The sequence below is a fragment of the Gavia stellata genome, chromosome 25, assembly GCF_030936135.1.
Source record: "Gavia stellata isolate bGavSte3 chromosome 25, bGavSte3.hap2, whole genome shotgun sequence".
NCBI classification, from domain to species: Eukaryota; Metazoa; Chordata; class Aves; order Gaviiformes; family Gaviidae; genus Gavia; species Gavia stellata.
In genome coordinates this window covers 9,361,343-9,379,640 of record NC_082618.1, presented here as the reverse complement: position 1 = coordinate 9,379,640, position 18,298 = coordinate 9,361,343, and the positions used below count along the sequence as shown (strand labels likewise).

Sequence of the window (18,298 nt, the reverse complement as noted above, 5' to 3'; positions counted from 1 at the left end):
TTGGAAATTATTCCCTCAAACTGTAGAGGAAAAAACAGAGGTCATTGCTCACAAGTCTATCTTCAGCTGTATTTCAAATTTTGGTCGCTAGAAAATAAAAGCTTTTTAATTAAAAAGAAAAGCAAGTCTGAAAAAGGAATTAAAGCCCATTCTTACCAATAGCTCTGGAGACTGACAGGCTCCCATTCACCCTCCAGGCTCCAAACCAGACCACACAGCCACCAAGTGCCTCAATGCGCTTCTTCTCATCCTAAACAGCAAGGCAACACAAGAGTTGTTTGGACAGAGCGCTTCCTACACTGCACCGGGAACACTTCAATAGATATTTGGTGTTTTCACAAACACAGCACGGTGGAGGCTGCAGGCCCCACCAGATGAGAACAAAGGATTTGCACACAAATCCATATCAACTTCCGAACAAAGCCGGGTAACTGGAATGTACTCTGCCACTCCAAGAGACATTGGGAAGGCAACACTCAGTGTCTCAGCATCCCCCATAAAGCTGATACCTGTCAGCTTTGGTGGTAAACACTGCCCGGGTGTATTTAAAACAGGCCATTCTCACCTCTCGATCTGGTTTGTGGGGTTTCATCAGTTCCACAGCTTGGCCTCTCCTCACGAGCATAACCTGGGAGTCCCCAAGCCAAGCCACATGCAACATGTTTCCTCGGATGAAAGTCACCACCCCAGTGGTTCCACAACGCAGACTCTGGACAGGGTGAAAAAAAATTACCCTGGTTTTAAATAAGCCAATAAGAACCATTTCAAAGCGTTTTTCTGCTTAACTCGAGGACACATTGATATTCCAATACACAGCCTGTTCCTGGGGAGGAACTGGCCATGCTTTCCTTACTGCTTCGACTGTTCAGTAACAGCCCCAGTAAGAGCCAACCTGGCTGAAGGCAAGTGATCGATTTTGCCCTGTGACTTCCCTTGCATTGGAATTGTGTTTCAGAAGTTGGGCTCTGCTTGTGATCTGCTGTGCTACTGGTGTAGCTGGCTTCCTGTGCCTGTTCCCTATCTGGTGATAGAAACACATGCATGTTAATGAACTTGGAGGGAGGTTTATTTGTAAGCATCTTGAGTTCCCTGCACTTAACTCAGCCCTTGCATGAGTTTAGGCGGCCTAGGAGTCAGTTACCCATTTATTCTCACTTTCTGGAGCTAAGAAAAATGAATGTTGTAGAGAGGAGGAAAAAAAAAACACCCCAAGGACTAAACCTAGTTAGCATGCCAACATAAGAATAGCAGCAGCATGCTTCTAAATGAACTGGATGTTGTGTGAAGCGGAGACTGACATCTTTGTGGAACATGAGGAAGCCCACCAGTGGGCACCGGCTCTATGGACTGTGCATGGACAGCTCTGTGCTGACCCCTGGCCTGTGCTCGCCACAGCACTTGGAGCACCCCTGCTAACAAAGACAGAATTTATAGATTAATACTTTCAGAGTCAAGCCCAGGTAACTCAATCACCTCTCTGGCTGCCTTCTGGACAAAGCGCTCATCGGTCACCCGGAAAGCTCGGCACAGCGCCTCTGCCGGGTCATGCTGAAACATCTCCTGATGGACCATGTTCACATGGAGATGGATGGAGGCATAGATGGCAGCATCCACTCCCCCATGACCATCAAACACTGCAAAATAAGCTTGCTCTTCTTGGTCCTGTCAATAGAAACACATTGAGAAAAGAGCTCAGGAGAAAGCAATGCAAACAGCTAATTGGATTGTCTTAAAACTTTTGAACTTGAGATTTGTGGTGTCCTCATTAAATTGCACTTAGAGGCAGAGTCTGCACTGGAAAAACAAACCACTCAGACCATCTTCACTTGCATCAATGGGAAATTTCCACCTTATCGCTGATGAATTCTAGCTGCAAACTGCAAGAGATGTCCTGCAAAAATCACCCATATAGCTCTCTCAGTGCTCCTTATGGCCTATTTGTTACAATTCAGTCACTCAACTCAAATAGGAAGTGCCATTCTCATCAAATGGTGCAGAAGTTTTTGCGACTGCAAAAACCACAGAGAGAAAAGAATATCCAATACAGTTTGCATGAAGTCCACATCAAGACTGGAAGCCACCAGGGATAAAATGCTAGTGCAGTTAAAATGTGAAGCCAGCCACCCTCCACTTTCATTTCTATTGTTATTTTTTTTAAATCTAATCCATATCACCTTAGATGCCTGCTTTTTAAAAAAACTGTAGGCACTCTTTCATCACATAATTGTGATTACATTCACAAACCAAATACAGCAAAATCACTCATCTTCCCAGTCAGTTTTCTCAGCTTCCCCTTATCTCTTCAAACAGAGAAACAATGCTGCACCAAGAGACATCAACTCCCGTGCCTATTCATACATATAACACACCAACCCCCTGTCAGTGCCAATTCAACCTTGACAGCCATCTCAATGACTAGAATATTTATACATTGTAATTTTTAAGTAATGGGCTCCAACACAAATTGGAATAAGAAAGCTGACAATTGACAGGCAAAGGAAACATCTGCCTCTGTTTGCATTAATATCATTTAAAGGCAAGAATATGGATGGGGCAGAAGATGGTTATTAAAGTGACAGGATGCAATAAAGAATCAATTATGCAGCAATCTGATCCTAAAGGTAAAATTCTTGCCACTTTCTTCTCCTTGCCATTCTTCAATGTCCAGTTTTATATCTGAAGGAAGAGCAAGCATGAAGGTTTGACCAACAGCCACATGAAGAAATTAATGGAGGGAAGTCTGGCCCCAGTTCCACCAAACTACACGTGTTGCTAGATACTTGTGTGAACTGCACCCCATTCTCCTATAAGTTTTGTGTTTTGGGTTTGTTGTTTTTGTTTTTGGTTTTTTTTAACTTTCTTTCCTTATTCTTGCTTTTGGCTTCTTCCTCCCAAGAGAAAGGGTTGAAAGGCAGTACAGACCCACCCCCTTAGACAACTGGCATCAGTGATGAACTGTAAGCTGAACCGCTTGCTCATTTCCATTAGCAATCCTCTTCGACACCTGGGCATCTTCAGCTAAAGAGAGGCTCCTACCTTGACTTATCACATGGTACTACATGCATCGGCTGCCTCTCACAAAAGTAGGGCTGCTTTCTGCAGGATGGCAGGTCAGTCCTTCAGCCACTGCATGAGTGGCTACATCAGGATGGGCCAGATAAACACTTTGTTTAGTTAGATAACATTTCACCAGAAGTCTGCGAAAATTGCTCTTTTATTCTATATACCCTACATAGAAACTGCATGGCATACTGCCGCTATGGTTACAGAATATCAACTGAACTAACTTAAGACCAGGTCTGTCTCTTGATGTCAATCCTCCTCAGGTCCATCACAGGTATGGCTTTCATTTTCACACTAAAAGACTGCCTAGATTCCCCAAGAATGGAAATTGTATTTAGCATATGCATTTGTCTTCCATATGATCCCATTTTACCTCAAGGTTGAAGAGCATGTTGAAGTCTGGGATGCAGACGTGCTTGTCTTCCATCTTCCTGCGCATATTCTTGATGGCATGGATGGATGTCTCGTAGTAGCGGTGGGGCTTTGGCTGAAGTGGAAAGTCTTTCACCCAATTGCTGCAGATCTCATGCAGTTTGCTAAAAACTAAGCGGGCTAGCTTCACGGTCTCAATCTCTGGGGAAGGCAAAAACCACAAATGAAAGGCTAAGAGTGTTATTAAGTGAGAAATTTTTTCTTGCATACATTACAAAGATGAAATAAAACCATTTTAGCCAAGCAGTTGAAATGGATGTCAGCAGGGAAATTCTGGGCTCTGATGCTTAAAAAGAGGAAGCCAAACTCACGCCAATCAGCATTCATCAGTAAGCAGCTCATTGTTTGTTTGTCTTTTTAACTTAAACGTTCCCCCGTGCCTTTGGGGAACTCATTTGCAGCATCAGAAAAAACGAAAAGCAAGTACGTTTCCCTCAGCATTTGATCCCCTGTGTCACTCTGCACAGGGTGGTGCAGCTGTGCCACGGCGGCTCTGATAGGGACTTCGTCATGGCATATACCATCACATACGAAAACCACACTCCATTACAATGATGTATTGGTTTTAGACCAAACAGTCTGTTCCAAACAACACCTCACTGCAGAACTGAGGTAATACAGTGGCAAACAACCTACAGAAATTAATAGCATTACTTCAAGATGTTTTGGTGGAGTACACATTCAGGTACCTTCTTGGTTTCATAACATTATTTCCAGATTCCTGACTAGACAGTGTGTCAAAGAAATCTGCATGAGCAAATGAGAAAACCATAAGGGTCTTAAATTTAAGAAAATGCTGAACTGTCACTCCTGAGAAATAGTAATTTTAAAATGTGAAAACCTGGGTACTTGACAATCATTCTGAAGTTCAGGGGAGAAAACCAGGAAGTAAGCATCAGAGCTGAACACATCAAAATCTCCTTGTTCATGATCATTCAGCAAAGCCAGAGATCTTCAAAGCTAAACAGCAGAATCCGTGCGTGTTAATCATTCTTGGAGGACAAGACACAGGGAGCAGAGGGGAGGGTTACAGCATCTCTCGGTTCACAGAAATTCTGTGAAGAACCTAAAAGCAGCATTTACTAATTTCTGTATGAGGTCTACACAAGATATGGGCTATAGTGATCAGGGGCCAAGATCCTTAGGAGCAAGATATATTCCCAGCTCTGCTGATTATGAGTTGGTTCAAGCTTGATCTGCAAGAGCAGCCATTAGGCTGGAAATAAGCTATAAACATAATCAAAAGAAGGAGTCCTAGCTTCTTGATCACACAGCTTTAAAAACAAGTGGTGGAGATCAAATGATCAATGCCATAGCAATGGGTACCAATTTCCCCACAACACTTACACTACTCTCACCAGTGCCACCAAAAATCTCTTTGCTGGGTAAAATATTTAAAGAGGGAACAGGTACAGCCTGACACGTCCAAATTACATTTACCAGAAGCGAACCCCACAGACTTGCTTTTCCATTTTTTTCCCCATGGGCACGTATGAAGGGAAATGGTGTACATTTCAATGTCACGTGGCTGTTACACTTCAGAGCATCACTCTGAAGGAGGAAGGGAGTAAACCTGTTGGCTGTGCTGAGATGCTGAACACCCTTCCCCAGCAGGGAGTATGCGTAGTGTCAGCATCATCAATAATTGATCTTGAGGTTAAAACAGGAGAAAGGCCCACAACAGTCAAACCACCCCCTCACAGCTGTAAATTACTCATCAATTGTTAATGTTGCAGCGCTGAGCCAGAGCTGACTCAGCTGTCATTGCGGTTGTGTCATGGAGAATTTCATTTCCCTCCTGCTGCTCCAAAATCCCCAGTGTTGGAAGTAGCGCTTAATTGTACCACAGCTAGTGGGAAACCCAGCTAAGGCATTATTGTTCCCAAAGATGACTGACTTCTTTTAGGACAAAATCAGGGTAGGAAGAATACCAGTAATCAGATTCTGCTCTTTAGTACCTGAATTTTAAGATCTTTCTTGAAAATGTGGACAGTGTGACAACAGGGGTCAGTACCTAGGTTTGTAGACATGACCAAGGTTTTTCTTAAGCTAAGAACTCCAGTTTCCAACTAGTCAATTACCTCTTTGTGTCTTGGCTATAGTAATCCCATCTCCTAGTACCTGGAAAGACTGGGTAGTGGGAGTTTGCAATTTGCTTTGTGAAATCTGCTGGATGTTTTAGATACCTCCACCATGTGACGAGGTCCTACTATCCAGCCTCCTTTGGTGGTTCGTTAACAATGCTGAACCCCCACGTGAATATCTTCCTCCATGAAAAAGAAAACTAAACGTCCTTAACCTGATCTTTCAAAAAGGAAACCAAACATCTTTCAGTTCTCATGGAAGCGCTCTCGCTCCTCTCCAGTTTAACTGGAAGAGAAGAATCAGTCATAGCCTATGACTCTCAGATTCTATTCTTGATATCCAAAGACACATGGTCACCCTGAATATATCAGGCCTGTATTCTTGCATTCCTACATTCGTGGCCTCAAAACAGTTTTTCTTCTTATAAGATTAGCATTCTTCTTTCATGAAGCTTCTGATTTCCTTTCCACCAGTGCACCAATAACTGCTTTTACCAGTCCTAAACATGCAATATGATTTGTCATGTTGCACTACTCAGACTGAAATGTGTCACTAAGGAAATTTGGAATAATTTTTATCTTCTAGCAAATTCAAACTTGAGACAAATCAGGTAAATGTCTCCTTGTACTATACAGAGTAAAAATCTTTCTGTGTTCATAAGAAAAACTGACACAGAATTGGATATCAAAAGCCAGCTAAATTCAGCTTGGTTTTGCATTCTGCAGCAGTTCAAACATCATTAGGATAAACAGTGAACTCTAAGCACAAAACTTCAAGATGTAGAAATCGCATTTTCATCACCTGCTACAGTTCCCTTTGTTCTCTTTCAAAGCATGAAAGTCTCCCTATATGGTACCAGTTAGGGCATTTGCCAGTTGCAGCTCTCTTCTAAGTAACTAGCCCCAGTTTCTCAAAGGACTCCTATAAGAAAGTTAGCTAGAATGGAGTTACTACCCTTTTGCAATGACAACTCCCTCAGCCCTGCACGAACCCCCTAGTTTTGTTATGTTTTTGTTAGCCAAACCTTGCATCACTTGAGCTAATGCTCTGTTTTGAAAATTACCATTTATGGTATATTATTTGAAATTGCACTATTCATATGAAACCATTGCTTTACTGCGGTCCAGAAGATGTTCTCTCTCTTCCCCTTCCCCTTTATCTTCATATTTTAACACTTTATATTGCATCTATAAGGGTATACTTTATTTTCAAGTACCTTCATTATGACAATTCACCTCAACATACTGCCTCTGGAGTCTCCTATTTTTAGTGCCTGTTATAGTCCACACACATATCAATCTATGTTTGCACCTGCATATTAAAGATTTAGATATATTTAAATGGCAATCTCTGTAGGTATGAGGGTTTTGTGGTTTTGGTTGTTTTTTTTCTTTTTCTGTTGAACTCTTTAGATATTCTGTGTGGAGGCTTAGTCAACATTTCCTTGGAGACTGTCAAATATTTATGCAAGTCTCAGAGATCTCAATTTGAAATTAATGAAGGCTGCTCAGCCAGAACAATGACAAATCTATTCCATTTACCTGCTCAGCAGGAGGAGGCAGCAATTCCTACAGAAAGGGAACCCATAGCACGTTTTTCTGTTTCTCAGGTTTCCAAAGGCCTCTGAGAAATACAGCAGAATCTTCCTTTTTGAATAGCCAGATTTATATATCCTACTTATCCCCAGAATCGTTTACTTATTTTTTTATCAAAAAAGGAGGGAATAGACAAAGTGGTTTGGTGACTGTACTTTCAAGATCAAATGACATAATTCCTCTCAATGCATGTGAGAAACATTGTTCTTCATTGCAGTGAGTACCCCAGAAAGTTTTTCAAGGCTATTTAGGTTAGCAGAATCCTGAAATGGTTTAGGGTGTACGGCTTTGAGCTGGATGCTGCAAAAATCTTGTTAGCCAACCCAGATAAATGGAGAAAAGGAAATTTTCCTTTTAAGCATGAAGTATCTTTATACTATCCTTTGCTAAACCAAAATATAAAAAAATTAAAAGCCATAGTAAAAACTATACTGACTGAAATAATTCAGAATTAAATTCTCTTTTCCCACATACATTTGACTTTGCTCTAAGGATGAAGGCGGACAACCGGCATTTGCCAGCAAGCAGCAGGACCGCAGAGTCCAAAGTGCTTATAAAGAAATTCAGGACCACCAGATACAGTCTTATGAAGGTGCACTTAGAAGAAAGTAGTGATTTCCACCTGGCCTTAAGGAGCAAAAAATTTGATAAAAGACTCAAGTACAACCAGAGAAAGGCATTTAAATATAGAGAAAGAATTCAATAGTAAAAGTTGAAACTAGACAAGATTCAAAGATGAGAAAGCTCTAAGAAATTAGCCACTAGCTCTATCAGGAGTGGTGGTGAATCCTCCATTAATCTTTTTACATCAATATGCGATATTCCTTTACAAGAAATCTAGTCCAGCTTCATTTAGCTAGCTGGTAGAAGGAACTAATTTGAGGAAAATCTAGTACTATTCAAGTGGTCAGACTAGATGGGCCACTGAAGTCAATGCTAACTTTGAAAATCTCTAAATTATCTGCAGAGTGTTCCAGTATACAGTGTAAATGAAAGATCCACATCACGTAAAATTGTACATTATCACGCACAGAGGTACTTACGTATAATCCCATCTGCGTTGTCCACATGCTTTGGTAAGTAGTGTGCCGAAAGATCACTCTGAAGGACTTCATCTGAAGTTGCTCTAGCTAAAGCAGCAGCCAAAAATGAAGGGCAATTACTGGAAAAGAAAAAAAAAACCAACCATAAGAAGAAACCCACAAAAAGATATTTTCATCTGATTTAGCAAGGTGACTTGCAGTCAGGGAAATATATAACAATACTTTTCTATAAACAAACAGGAATTTGAACCAAAATTTGTAAAACGTCTTTGCTAGACAACACCACAACCCTGCAGCAAGACCTCAAACTTACCACACAGATTTTAGTAACCCCGTTTCACTCTTATGTTCCCTGTTTCTTAAGTTTTAATGTTCTGTTTCACAACCTCTATTTAAATGCTTTTCAAATCTAGACTTGAACCCTCCTGCAGAGTCTGTCATGCAACCCTTGCTTAGTACACATTTTCTATATGTGCATTATACACTTTTGTCTTAAGTCCATTCTGTCCAGTTTCTCCTAAGAATTACAGTTAGGATTCCAAAGGATAAGAGAAGTCCTCAGTTTTCAAAGTGTCCAAAACCTCACCAAGGGACACCAAAAGTTAAGGCAAACCCATAGGAGGTATGAAGTTGATGTGCAAAAGGTTAAAAAGTTTCCTCATGAATTATCTCGTATCAAGAGTAAAGTGGCTTTAACTCACTGTAGCTTAATTAAGCCTGAGATCTCCCAAGGTTAATTAATCCATAGCAAACCAAGGCCACTTTAATGTACATTCTCTCATTCAAGAGGAGTTTAATACCTCTTAATTTATGCATAACTTCGTATTTCCCTTGGTCTGCCTTAACTTCTCCAAGTGTCTCTTGCTGACACAGCCCGAAACTTCCAGTTTCTATAGTTATCATCAGAGGTAACAATGTCCTGCATAAGACATGTCTACCATTGCAGGACCGCACAGAGACGTATGAGCTAATTTCAGTCTCAGAAACCGTCCATCAACAACAGAATTCTGCATCAGCTAGTCCAGGGAACAGGCAATGAACACATATACTTCCTTAACCTATTTCCTCTGCTTAAGCCCAGTAAGTCTGTTTGTGTGCTTTTAGCATGGCTGAAGAGGGGGAGTTAGCCTAGAAGCATCAGTCCAACCAGACTCAGAGCAGAAAAACTTCTACACATGAAACCGGACTCATCAGACTTCGTTCTGGAGCCTGAGAAGCACATGGCGACTGTCACTTGCGTTCACATTTGGTTCACTGCCCAGGAAAGCCAACTGCCGCCCTGAACTGGCCCACATGCCATAGCTTCAGCAGTGAAATCTGAATTCCAGGAAAAAAAACAATCCAGATTTGCTTCACTTGGGTTTTTTTGAAAAGCCATTTTACCATAAAGTTTTCCAGATTCTTGATACCAAATGCTGCTACAAGCAGTAAGATTAGGTAACAGATTTAGAAAATGTACACAAAATAAGTCCTCTGACCCTCATTATTTACTATTCAACATATCTATAAATTATTTAAATGTAAGATTAGCAATAAATAGCTTTGTCCAAGTGATACATTGTCATGAGATGAGCTCTGACCCTTGAAGTTACGCAGAAAGCTACTCATACTGTGTTACTGCACCATCAGTAAGAGTATTTCCTAGAATTAGCAGCCGAGTATTCTGCTCACGCAGCACCTCCAAGCTTCAGCAACGTGCGCGCTAATGAAGCACGACTGCTGGAGGAAATCAGCTGTCTTAGGACTGGCTCTTCCCAGCACAACACAGGAACTCTGATCCTATTTACATACAGCAATGCCTGGTGGTAAGAGGAATCAGCAAGAGGAAAACATGCCGGGACCTCCTTTATTTCTGGTATGTGTAGAAGCTGATTTTCTATCTCGTCTTGTCCACCTTTATTTAGCTCACAAAGAGCAGGGTTTTCATTTCTATTATTAGCTCCAATACTCCCAAGCGGTGATACTGGTTACTGTTCATGTTACATGCAATTTCCACATTACAACAAAAGCGAGAGATTGCGATGCCTGGGATAGAATAATTATGCCAGCAGTTAGCAACACTGTGAGGACAGCGTTCTGAAAAAATGCAGAGAAGGATTAAGGTTCAGCCTAAATAATGCACAGCAGAAGAATCCATGCTGAAAGCATGTACAAACACAAGCCAGACAGAGCTCGCTTCGGGCACGAACGTTACAGGCTGTGCTGGTGGCTGCAGGAATCTGAGCTTGTTTCTCAATCCAAGGCTTGCCCTCACCAGCTCAGTGCTGAAACTTTTTAGGGAAACCAAACTTGTTTTGTGTCACTTATAAACAACCCCTCAGGAATGTCCACTGATGGGTAAAGAGGGAACCTGGTTAAGAACTGAGGCAACAACTGTTGCTAAAATAGTCTCAGGCCCTAAACAGCAGAGGAAAAATACTCCCTGACACGAGGAACCTCTGCTCTGCCTGGGCTTGGAAGGTGGGAAGGCCACGTCTATGAAGACCCAACGTCATGAACATTCATATCTGAAATTTTAGATATTATTTTAACAGATTACAAAATTGAATGGTGCATTTACAGCATATGTAGCTGGTCAGAGTATTTCCCCAATCAGCTCCAAATGCTATTTACATGTCCCTGCAGCCAATGCTAGCAGTTTCACACGGGAGCCAAAGAGTGCATTTCCATTACAATACTAAACCTACACAAAAAGCCGCTAAAGATGTTATTAGATAAATTAGAGGATTTTAAGTACATCCTTCCTGATTCTCTGGCAGCGTGGGTGTGTTTAGAACACCCACAATTGCATTGCAGCAATCCTGGAATAACTCTGCTAAGGTAATAAATCAAGCCTAAAAGTGGGCTGTTTCCATCAATTAAGTTTGAGAAAAAGTCTGAAGTGGGCTTAACTTGGCCCACATATTATTATGTTACCAGCTCAACACACAACTCTGCTCCTTCCTGATAGCATTAAAGTGGTGAAGACTTTCCAAACATTCTCTCTGAGCTATTCCTCTGTGCTCTAAATCTAATATAAGGTCTCCTACCAAAAAAAGAGATGGCAAATTTAAAATTCTTATTGCATGAAAGTTCACCATTGGGGTTTGAGTGACTTATCAATTTTGATGGAAAAGGTAGAGAAAATAAATCAGCTGAAGGATTTCCTTCTATGTCTGGCCACTCTTTGTCCTAATAATAACAGCTGCTGGCCAAAGAATTAATTGCCCTTGACATTTGTTCATCACAAAAGCTTCTTATGTAGCCGTTACAGAATTACGCCATGTAAGCAGGGAGGTGACCAAATGCAGACAGATGAATTCCTCTTCCTGATTAGCACAACTCAAAATTTACTTCTCTTACTTGGCTCCTGATTAGACTTTAGTTGAATTACTTCTCCCCTTCAAGGAACAGCAGACTGCACTGGAGGTTTTTTTACTTCTTTTAAAATAGATTAGATGTTGAAGTCAAACTGCTATCAGGACACTTCATTATTGTTACACCAAGACAAATGAAGAATCAGGCGTAGGATCTTTGTTTTTATCACAAAAGTGAACATTCAGGTGAGCATCTACAGCATCCCACAAAACAGCAAAGACACACACTCGAATGATCAGGCTTTACTGCGCTGGTAGTCCTCACCTATCCTCACATCTTGTACGCAAAACAAGTAGCAGCAGACAGGATCCATGGGGACATGGGAGGTGCACTGCGTCCTGCTGCTGGTGTAACTAAGGATTACCTGTTGGCTGCTGAAAATAAATTATTCTGCTAGATTCTAGATGCTCAAATGTTATTAGTTATTAAGTTATGACAAATTGAAACTGGGAGGGCACGATCTTGTTTAGTAGACAGCTGAGAGCCAGAATGCCCCTGTCTATTCATAGCTACGCCACTAGTTCAGCAGCTGACCTTGGACTAGCCACTTCACCCCCAGAGCTTTGATTCCTCATCTACAAACAAGGGATGATAACGTCATTGCCTGGGGGAGAGGAGGAGAAGGAGGAAGGCTGTAGAAGGCTTAATTCAGTGTTCATAAAATACTCCGAGATCCCTAGATAATAGCACAACTGAAGGGAAAAATATCAAGATGATAGTGGGAGATATTTTCAATCGATACAAGATTTATGGAGCTTTCATACTTTTTTCTCACTCCGTATTCTCTGTTCTCATACGCTGTCAGAGGTGCTAAGTGGAATACGCAGGCAAACAACAACTCTAGACAGGCAGGTTTAGTCTGATGCAGGCAGCTAACTCACGGTCATAAACAACTGCACGACGTAAACACATCTTTTAGAAAAGTTGATGCATCTCAAAAGGAGAAAACCACGAAAGACAGACATCAAGTTATTAAAACTCGGTAATGCTGGTGTTCCTGGAGCATTAGCACTGCAGATGGGAAAATTATGCTACAGGCGCATTACTGCCCCTGACCAAAATACACAATCGAGTACCACCAGTGCTGAAAATACTTAACGCTGTCATGGTCTGGTGTAACTGATGGGGCATCACTAACCCAAAGCAGGAAAAATGGACTGAAATGTACTGTTGGCTTTCAAAGGCCAAAATGGTCAGTAAATCACAAAACATACAGTGTTCCTGCTACCTCAAGAATCCCTTGACTACAGAACAGCAATTGTTTTAGTTAGAATGAAACATGATTTAAATAGAAATGCTATTCAATCTGCTGAAACACAAAACACATCCACAGGCAAACAGTATAAAGCATCGTATATAGTTTCACACAGCTATCCAAGACCAAAAACATGACCTGAAAAGAACCAAGTACAGCACATTCCCATAAGGCCTATAATTTACTGTGTTAGTAAAAGACTTTGTAGGGATGACAAGCTAACTGCACTCTTTCCAAAAGACATTACACTAGGGATGCAGTTTGGTAAACACTCCTGTGTTAATGTGGCCTGTTGCAAGTTCTTGTTAGAAAGCAAGTTTTGCAAGATTCAATTTAAGAAAAACCTCATTTGTCCCCAGCCTGTATTTACAAAACACTCCAAAGTCTCATGAGACTTCTTCCAGATGGAGGTTCTGATACAGCCTGGAAGCTCTTTGAAGAAGCCTTTAAAGTCTTTATTATTGAAAGTTCCCATGCTGTGAACTGCAGCAATAATGAGCAGAGAAATTCTTTGGGAAGATCCTTTGGCTGTTTACCCAGCTCTCCCTTCAGCCGCCTCCTGTTCCAGTAGCTATCCAGAAAGACAGGGTACCAGCTGAGGGGCTTCTGTTTGTCTCCTCACCCCTGTAAGTCAGGACTCAGAGAAGGACTCGGACAGGAATACTCTGTTAAGCAGTCCTTACACCCCAAAATGGTTACAGATGTATCTCCTAATTATGCCAAGCAAATGCTATTTCCAGCTCCCGTCTCTGCAGGTTCTTCTCTCCTGCAAGCTCACAAAGCATCGTGCCCTCCTGCAAGCTCACCACTCTGCTCTGACCTGCGCTGTTCTGCTACTTTGCACAGCTGGTGAAAGTTTTGATGCTTATTTAAAGCCTGGTCACGGTGGACAAATGGAGTATATTTTTTTTCCTAACACATGGTGAAACCCTGCATTAGATTTTAGCTGCTGCAGCGAGTTACTAAAAAAAACCAGCACACACACAAAAAAAGAAACAAACAGAAAAAACAATGCACCTTTTAAAAGATTGCATAACCAAAGCTCCTTGAGAAGTCATTTGAGCTGGCAGTGTTGAGACAGTAAAGATGCTTGATAAATCTGTTTGAAGGAGCTGAAAATGTGCTACACAAGGAAGCTGCTATCTATAGGCTTCACAGAGACAGCTGCCTGGTCACATTCAAAATTATTCTGTCCTTGTGGTGACAGTTGTAAGCAACAGAAATGCAATACACAACCATTACAAAAATACACTCTTTCTGTGTTTACCATGACCATATTCTACACAGACACTGTGTTGGTACCTCTTTTTTACCAAATATTTAACCTTTTGCAATGTGCTCACTGCCATATTCTAGAGAGTATGATCAAGTTTATACAGATATTTTCCTGCAGTCAAGTCTATCTTAACTGGACATAAAAAACCAAACAAACAAACCACACAACCCAGAGGTGCACTGCTCATCAGATAACATTTTCAACAGCTGGATTAAGATGCTTCAACATACCAATCAGACTTTCAGTATTTATCACTGTATTTATTTTGTAATAGCTGTATCTTACTTGTCAAAGCATTTAGGAGGATATGGTCTCAGAAATGTCCTAAAGACTCCACAGATAAATATAATGAATGAGAATAAATTTACTTTTGTAGGAACAACAATTTTTCCTTGCAAGTTCTTATTAGGCTCGAAGCTTTTGCTGATGGTGAGTAATACAAGTTCTCAACTTGGTTGCAATCATTGAAAATCTATCTCATAAAATAGAATAAAACCTTATATGAAGCTCATATTTGACAGCTATGACTAAGACAGGTAAAAATACTTTATAGCCTCGATTTTAAAATAACCACCTTAAAAAAAACCCACCAGAAGAACAACAACTAAAAACACCCTTAGAAATAACCTGTTAACTATCACTTGTTAATCGCTACAAATCAAAGAATTGGTTTTGACTTGTTCACAAATTAAGATCTAATCTGAGATTAAAAAAATGTTCAAATTCTTTCCTCATTTTTTAATGAGATAGTAAGAGTCAACAAAATACTCTCTCTAGTAAAGGATATGTGAAATAGGTATGAATGGAAACCTCTAGGAAATCACGTTTGGTGATCAGATGGGAAACATTTGCAAAACCACAGAACTCAATTATGAGTGTGTTGGCACTGATCCCACAAAAGGGCTCAGGTGCTGCAGTCATCGGTCAGAGGTTTTTGCTAAGATATTATACATAAAGAAGTAAAGAAAGTGCTGTGCTGCATGGCATATCAAACTAATTAAAAAAAAATCAGGGCAGAGAACAAAATTAAAATACTGGCATGATGCCGAAAAAAAAAGATGAAGAAAAAAAGTGGCTCATGAAAGCGTGATTGGCAAAAGCATGGTTCATATATTCTTTTATCTGACTACCTAGGAGACCTGGTTGCAAAGGGATATCCTACCTCGTTTCTCCAGTCGGAGCACTGCAGGCGAGTACAGATCAAATTCCCAGCCTCTGAGGTCCAGAGGCAGCTGGCACTAGATTTGTGTCAATGGGTGCCAAATCTAAGATCAGGCTCCTTTCCAGCTATGCTCACACACGCGCACTCAACCTCTCTCGCACCAACATGTTTCAGAACATGTCCAACACAGGCTTTCTAGCACACTACTGCGAACTTCTTTCTTGCCAGAAGCTAAATAAAGGCCATGTACGAGATGCGACGCCACCAGCAGCAGGAAGAGCAAGCCCAGGTGCCCTGCAGATGTGCACGCTCTGCCCCATAACTCCCCTCTCCAGCGGGGCCGGTGTTCCCTGAAGCCCCCCACATCACCAGCTGTTTTACAGGACAAACTGCACACGCCTGGAACTGGGCACAAGGCTGGTCCTCCGATGCTGCCAGACAGATCCATCAGGGCTGAGCCCTCCCTACCCTTACCTTGGAGGGGCCATTCTCACCCACCCTGCCACCAGTTTTCAGAAAATTGACAGTTATTCGGTTATCTTTCAGACTTCAACCCATCTTCTGAATTTGATTGAAACTGGCCTGCAAGGTTAAGCTTATCAGCGGGAGGAACCTGACAGGCAGACAGACTGAGCAAGCACAAGTCTTGTTCCCTTACAAACCAGACTTTTGAAATCAACTTCTTGGAATGATGCTACTAGAATTTCATCTGACAATGCAGGTCATTAAGGGAAACCCTTGACTTTTAACATACTATCTTCAACACATGAATTAGACTGAGACCTCTGATCCATTTTCTGCTGCGTAGCAAGTCACTACTTCCTTTCTCCAAAGGGGTAAGTGCACATGACAGTACATAAAGCTAACGAAATGTAAGCAAGACAAATTGAAAAGGTCACCTTAGTTTCTCTGATGAGGTACAATGTCATGAAGGCTAGTGTATATTTAAAAAATAAATGGTTGCTGACCACAAACCACTCATATGCATTTGGAATTTAATGACTGTCACTAAAATGCGATTGACACTGAAGTGGTGAACTGTGAAGAATCCAAACTACATAAAACAGTTTCTACAGAGCTATTCTGCTGAATAGATTGTCTGTACATTATCTTTGAAGCCTAATTCTATGATTTCTCTAACTCAGTCTCACAATATGGCAGTGCTGAGGTTACTTATATTTCAATCTCTGTAGAGCTGATGCTACCTGCATTAAAGGCTGCTTTTAAAATGACAGAAGTCGTCTACTGTAACACGAACAACCCTTAAAAACCCAAGATTAATCTTCCAGGAACTGAAAGCCAAATTACTGCAAGAAATTGAATTCCCAGAAGTGACTGTGTGATAGTTTTCTTCATTACATCAAAGAATTGAAGATACAAAGTTTGCTGTTGAAGATCATATTCCAGGACTAGAGTCCTTCACAGCTGTATTATATCCATCTGTTATTAAAAGAAAGGGAAACCTAGACTTTGAAGGAATGCAAAGAGAAATCATGTTATTACAAAAATGAACCAGAATCCATGAACCTCAATTACAGTACTCAGATTTTGAGGATGTACCTATATAGCAGTCTCCCCCTATCTAAATCAGAACCTTTTCTATCTGAGCAGCAAGATTCAGAGGGATTGGATAGTCTTTTACAAAATTTTTAGTTACTGTTATAAAATGCATTTTACAAAATTATAAAAATATTATAAAATTTAAAAAATACCAGCAAGCCACGTATTTGATGGACATTTATAATAAAAGCTTAGATCTTCAGGATTCAGCTATGTAAATACAAACACATAGTAAAAAAAAAAAAAAAAAAAATCTGTATTTACCCTATCATTAATTAATCAGAATAAAGATAATTTATTGGAATTGCCCATACATGTGACTTTCAGGAACTTATATTGCGATAAAAGATCCTTCTGGTTTTTGTTATTGTTTTAGAGGGATTAGCCTGCATATTTACATGGTGCATTCTCTGTTCCAACAGAAATGTTTAGCATTTGAGTGACATGCATACCTTGTAACCAGAGTCTTCTGACTGCCGTTCCAAAAACCAGTCACTGCCTGCTTAGCATCTCTGTGTCTGGAATGGTAACGAAGCCTACATCTATGCAAGATGCACGCTTACCTGAAGAAGTACGTTTCTTAACTGGAAACCCGATGTCAACAACAGTTATCTCATAGTGAGTTTCTCTGCTAGACTGAGGCCTGTTAAAAAGCTCTACAGGACATTAAAAATGTCATTGATTTTTCTCTCTCTGGCTCTCAGTCAATTTGAAAGTCAGCATAATTCAATATCTTTCTACTAGTTCCATTAGCAAAGAAAGGAATCCACGTTTCAATCTACGCTGCCTTATTGGAAAAAGTAATTTAATTTTACATCTGGAAGTGTGCCAACATCAGCATAAAACCATATACAGTATACATCAAATTTAATTTATAAATTCTGTATTTTGTCAAGCCAGAATGAGATGCTGTCTAAAATCAATGGGAGTGTACAAACTTGCTCTGAAGATATTTACATATATTCTTTTCATTTCAGGTATTTTATGTCCTAGTCAGAGTTTTTGATGATTTTTCTCCTTACTATAAAATGTAACGACATACTATCTAGAAAAGTTCATGTTGCAGAAAACCTTGTTACAGCAGGCTCACTTTGCCCCTAAATGTTCAGGCATATAATTTACTTACCACTGATTCATCCCCTATTTTTTCTCGCTGTTAAAAATAAACTTTCATTGATACTTCCCTTAACCTGAAGGGATATACCATACAAATTTGACGTGTCCAGAAACAAAATTCAAATAAGAATCACCCAATGCAGAGCATCTATTTTTATTTCAGATCAGATTAATGTGCCAAAGTCCTCTGATTACTAGTCAAAAAGAAAAGTGTATTGTGCTGTTATAGTTAATGATTTAGTTTCAAACAAATGAAACAAAATGCTACACAGCAGCACATACCGCTTTCTTCATTTATATCTCTATTGCAGATAGGCAAACAAATGTAAAATTACTTCTTTAAAAAAGGGTGAA

At 40.4% G+C, this 18,298-nt stretch overlaps 1 protein-coding gene across 1 annotated transcript in view; it reads right to left on the bottom strand.

Annotated features, from left to right (window-relative positions):
- PPM1E (protein phosphatase, Mg2+/Mn2+ dependent 1E) overlaps positions 1 to 18,298 on the bottom strand; it is a 76,442-nt gene that overhangs the window by 4,394 nt on the left and 53,750 nt on the right. The window contains exons 2-6 of the mRNA XM_059829420.1: positions 8,219 to 8,337; positions 3,437 to 3,636; positions 1,474 to 1,662; positions 566 to 709; positions 157 to 250 (exon numbers count right to left, since the gene is read on the bottom strand). Of these exons, the coding sequence (XP_059685403.1) occupies positions 157 to 250; positions 566 to 709; positions 1,474 to 1,662; positions 3,437 to 3,636; positions 8,219 to 8,337 (746 nt within the window). The remainder of the gene's footprint in view (positions 1 to 156; positions 251 to 565; positions 710 to 1,473; positions 1,663 to 3,436; positions 3,637 to 8,218; positions 8,338 to 18,298) is intronic.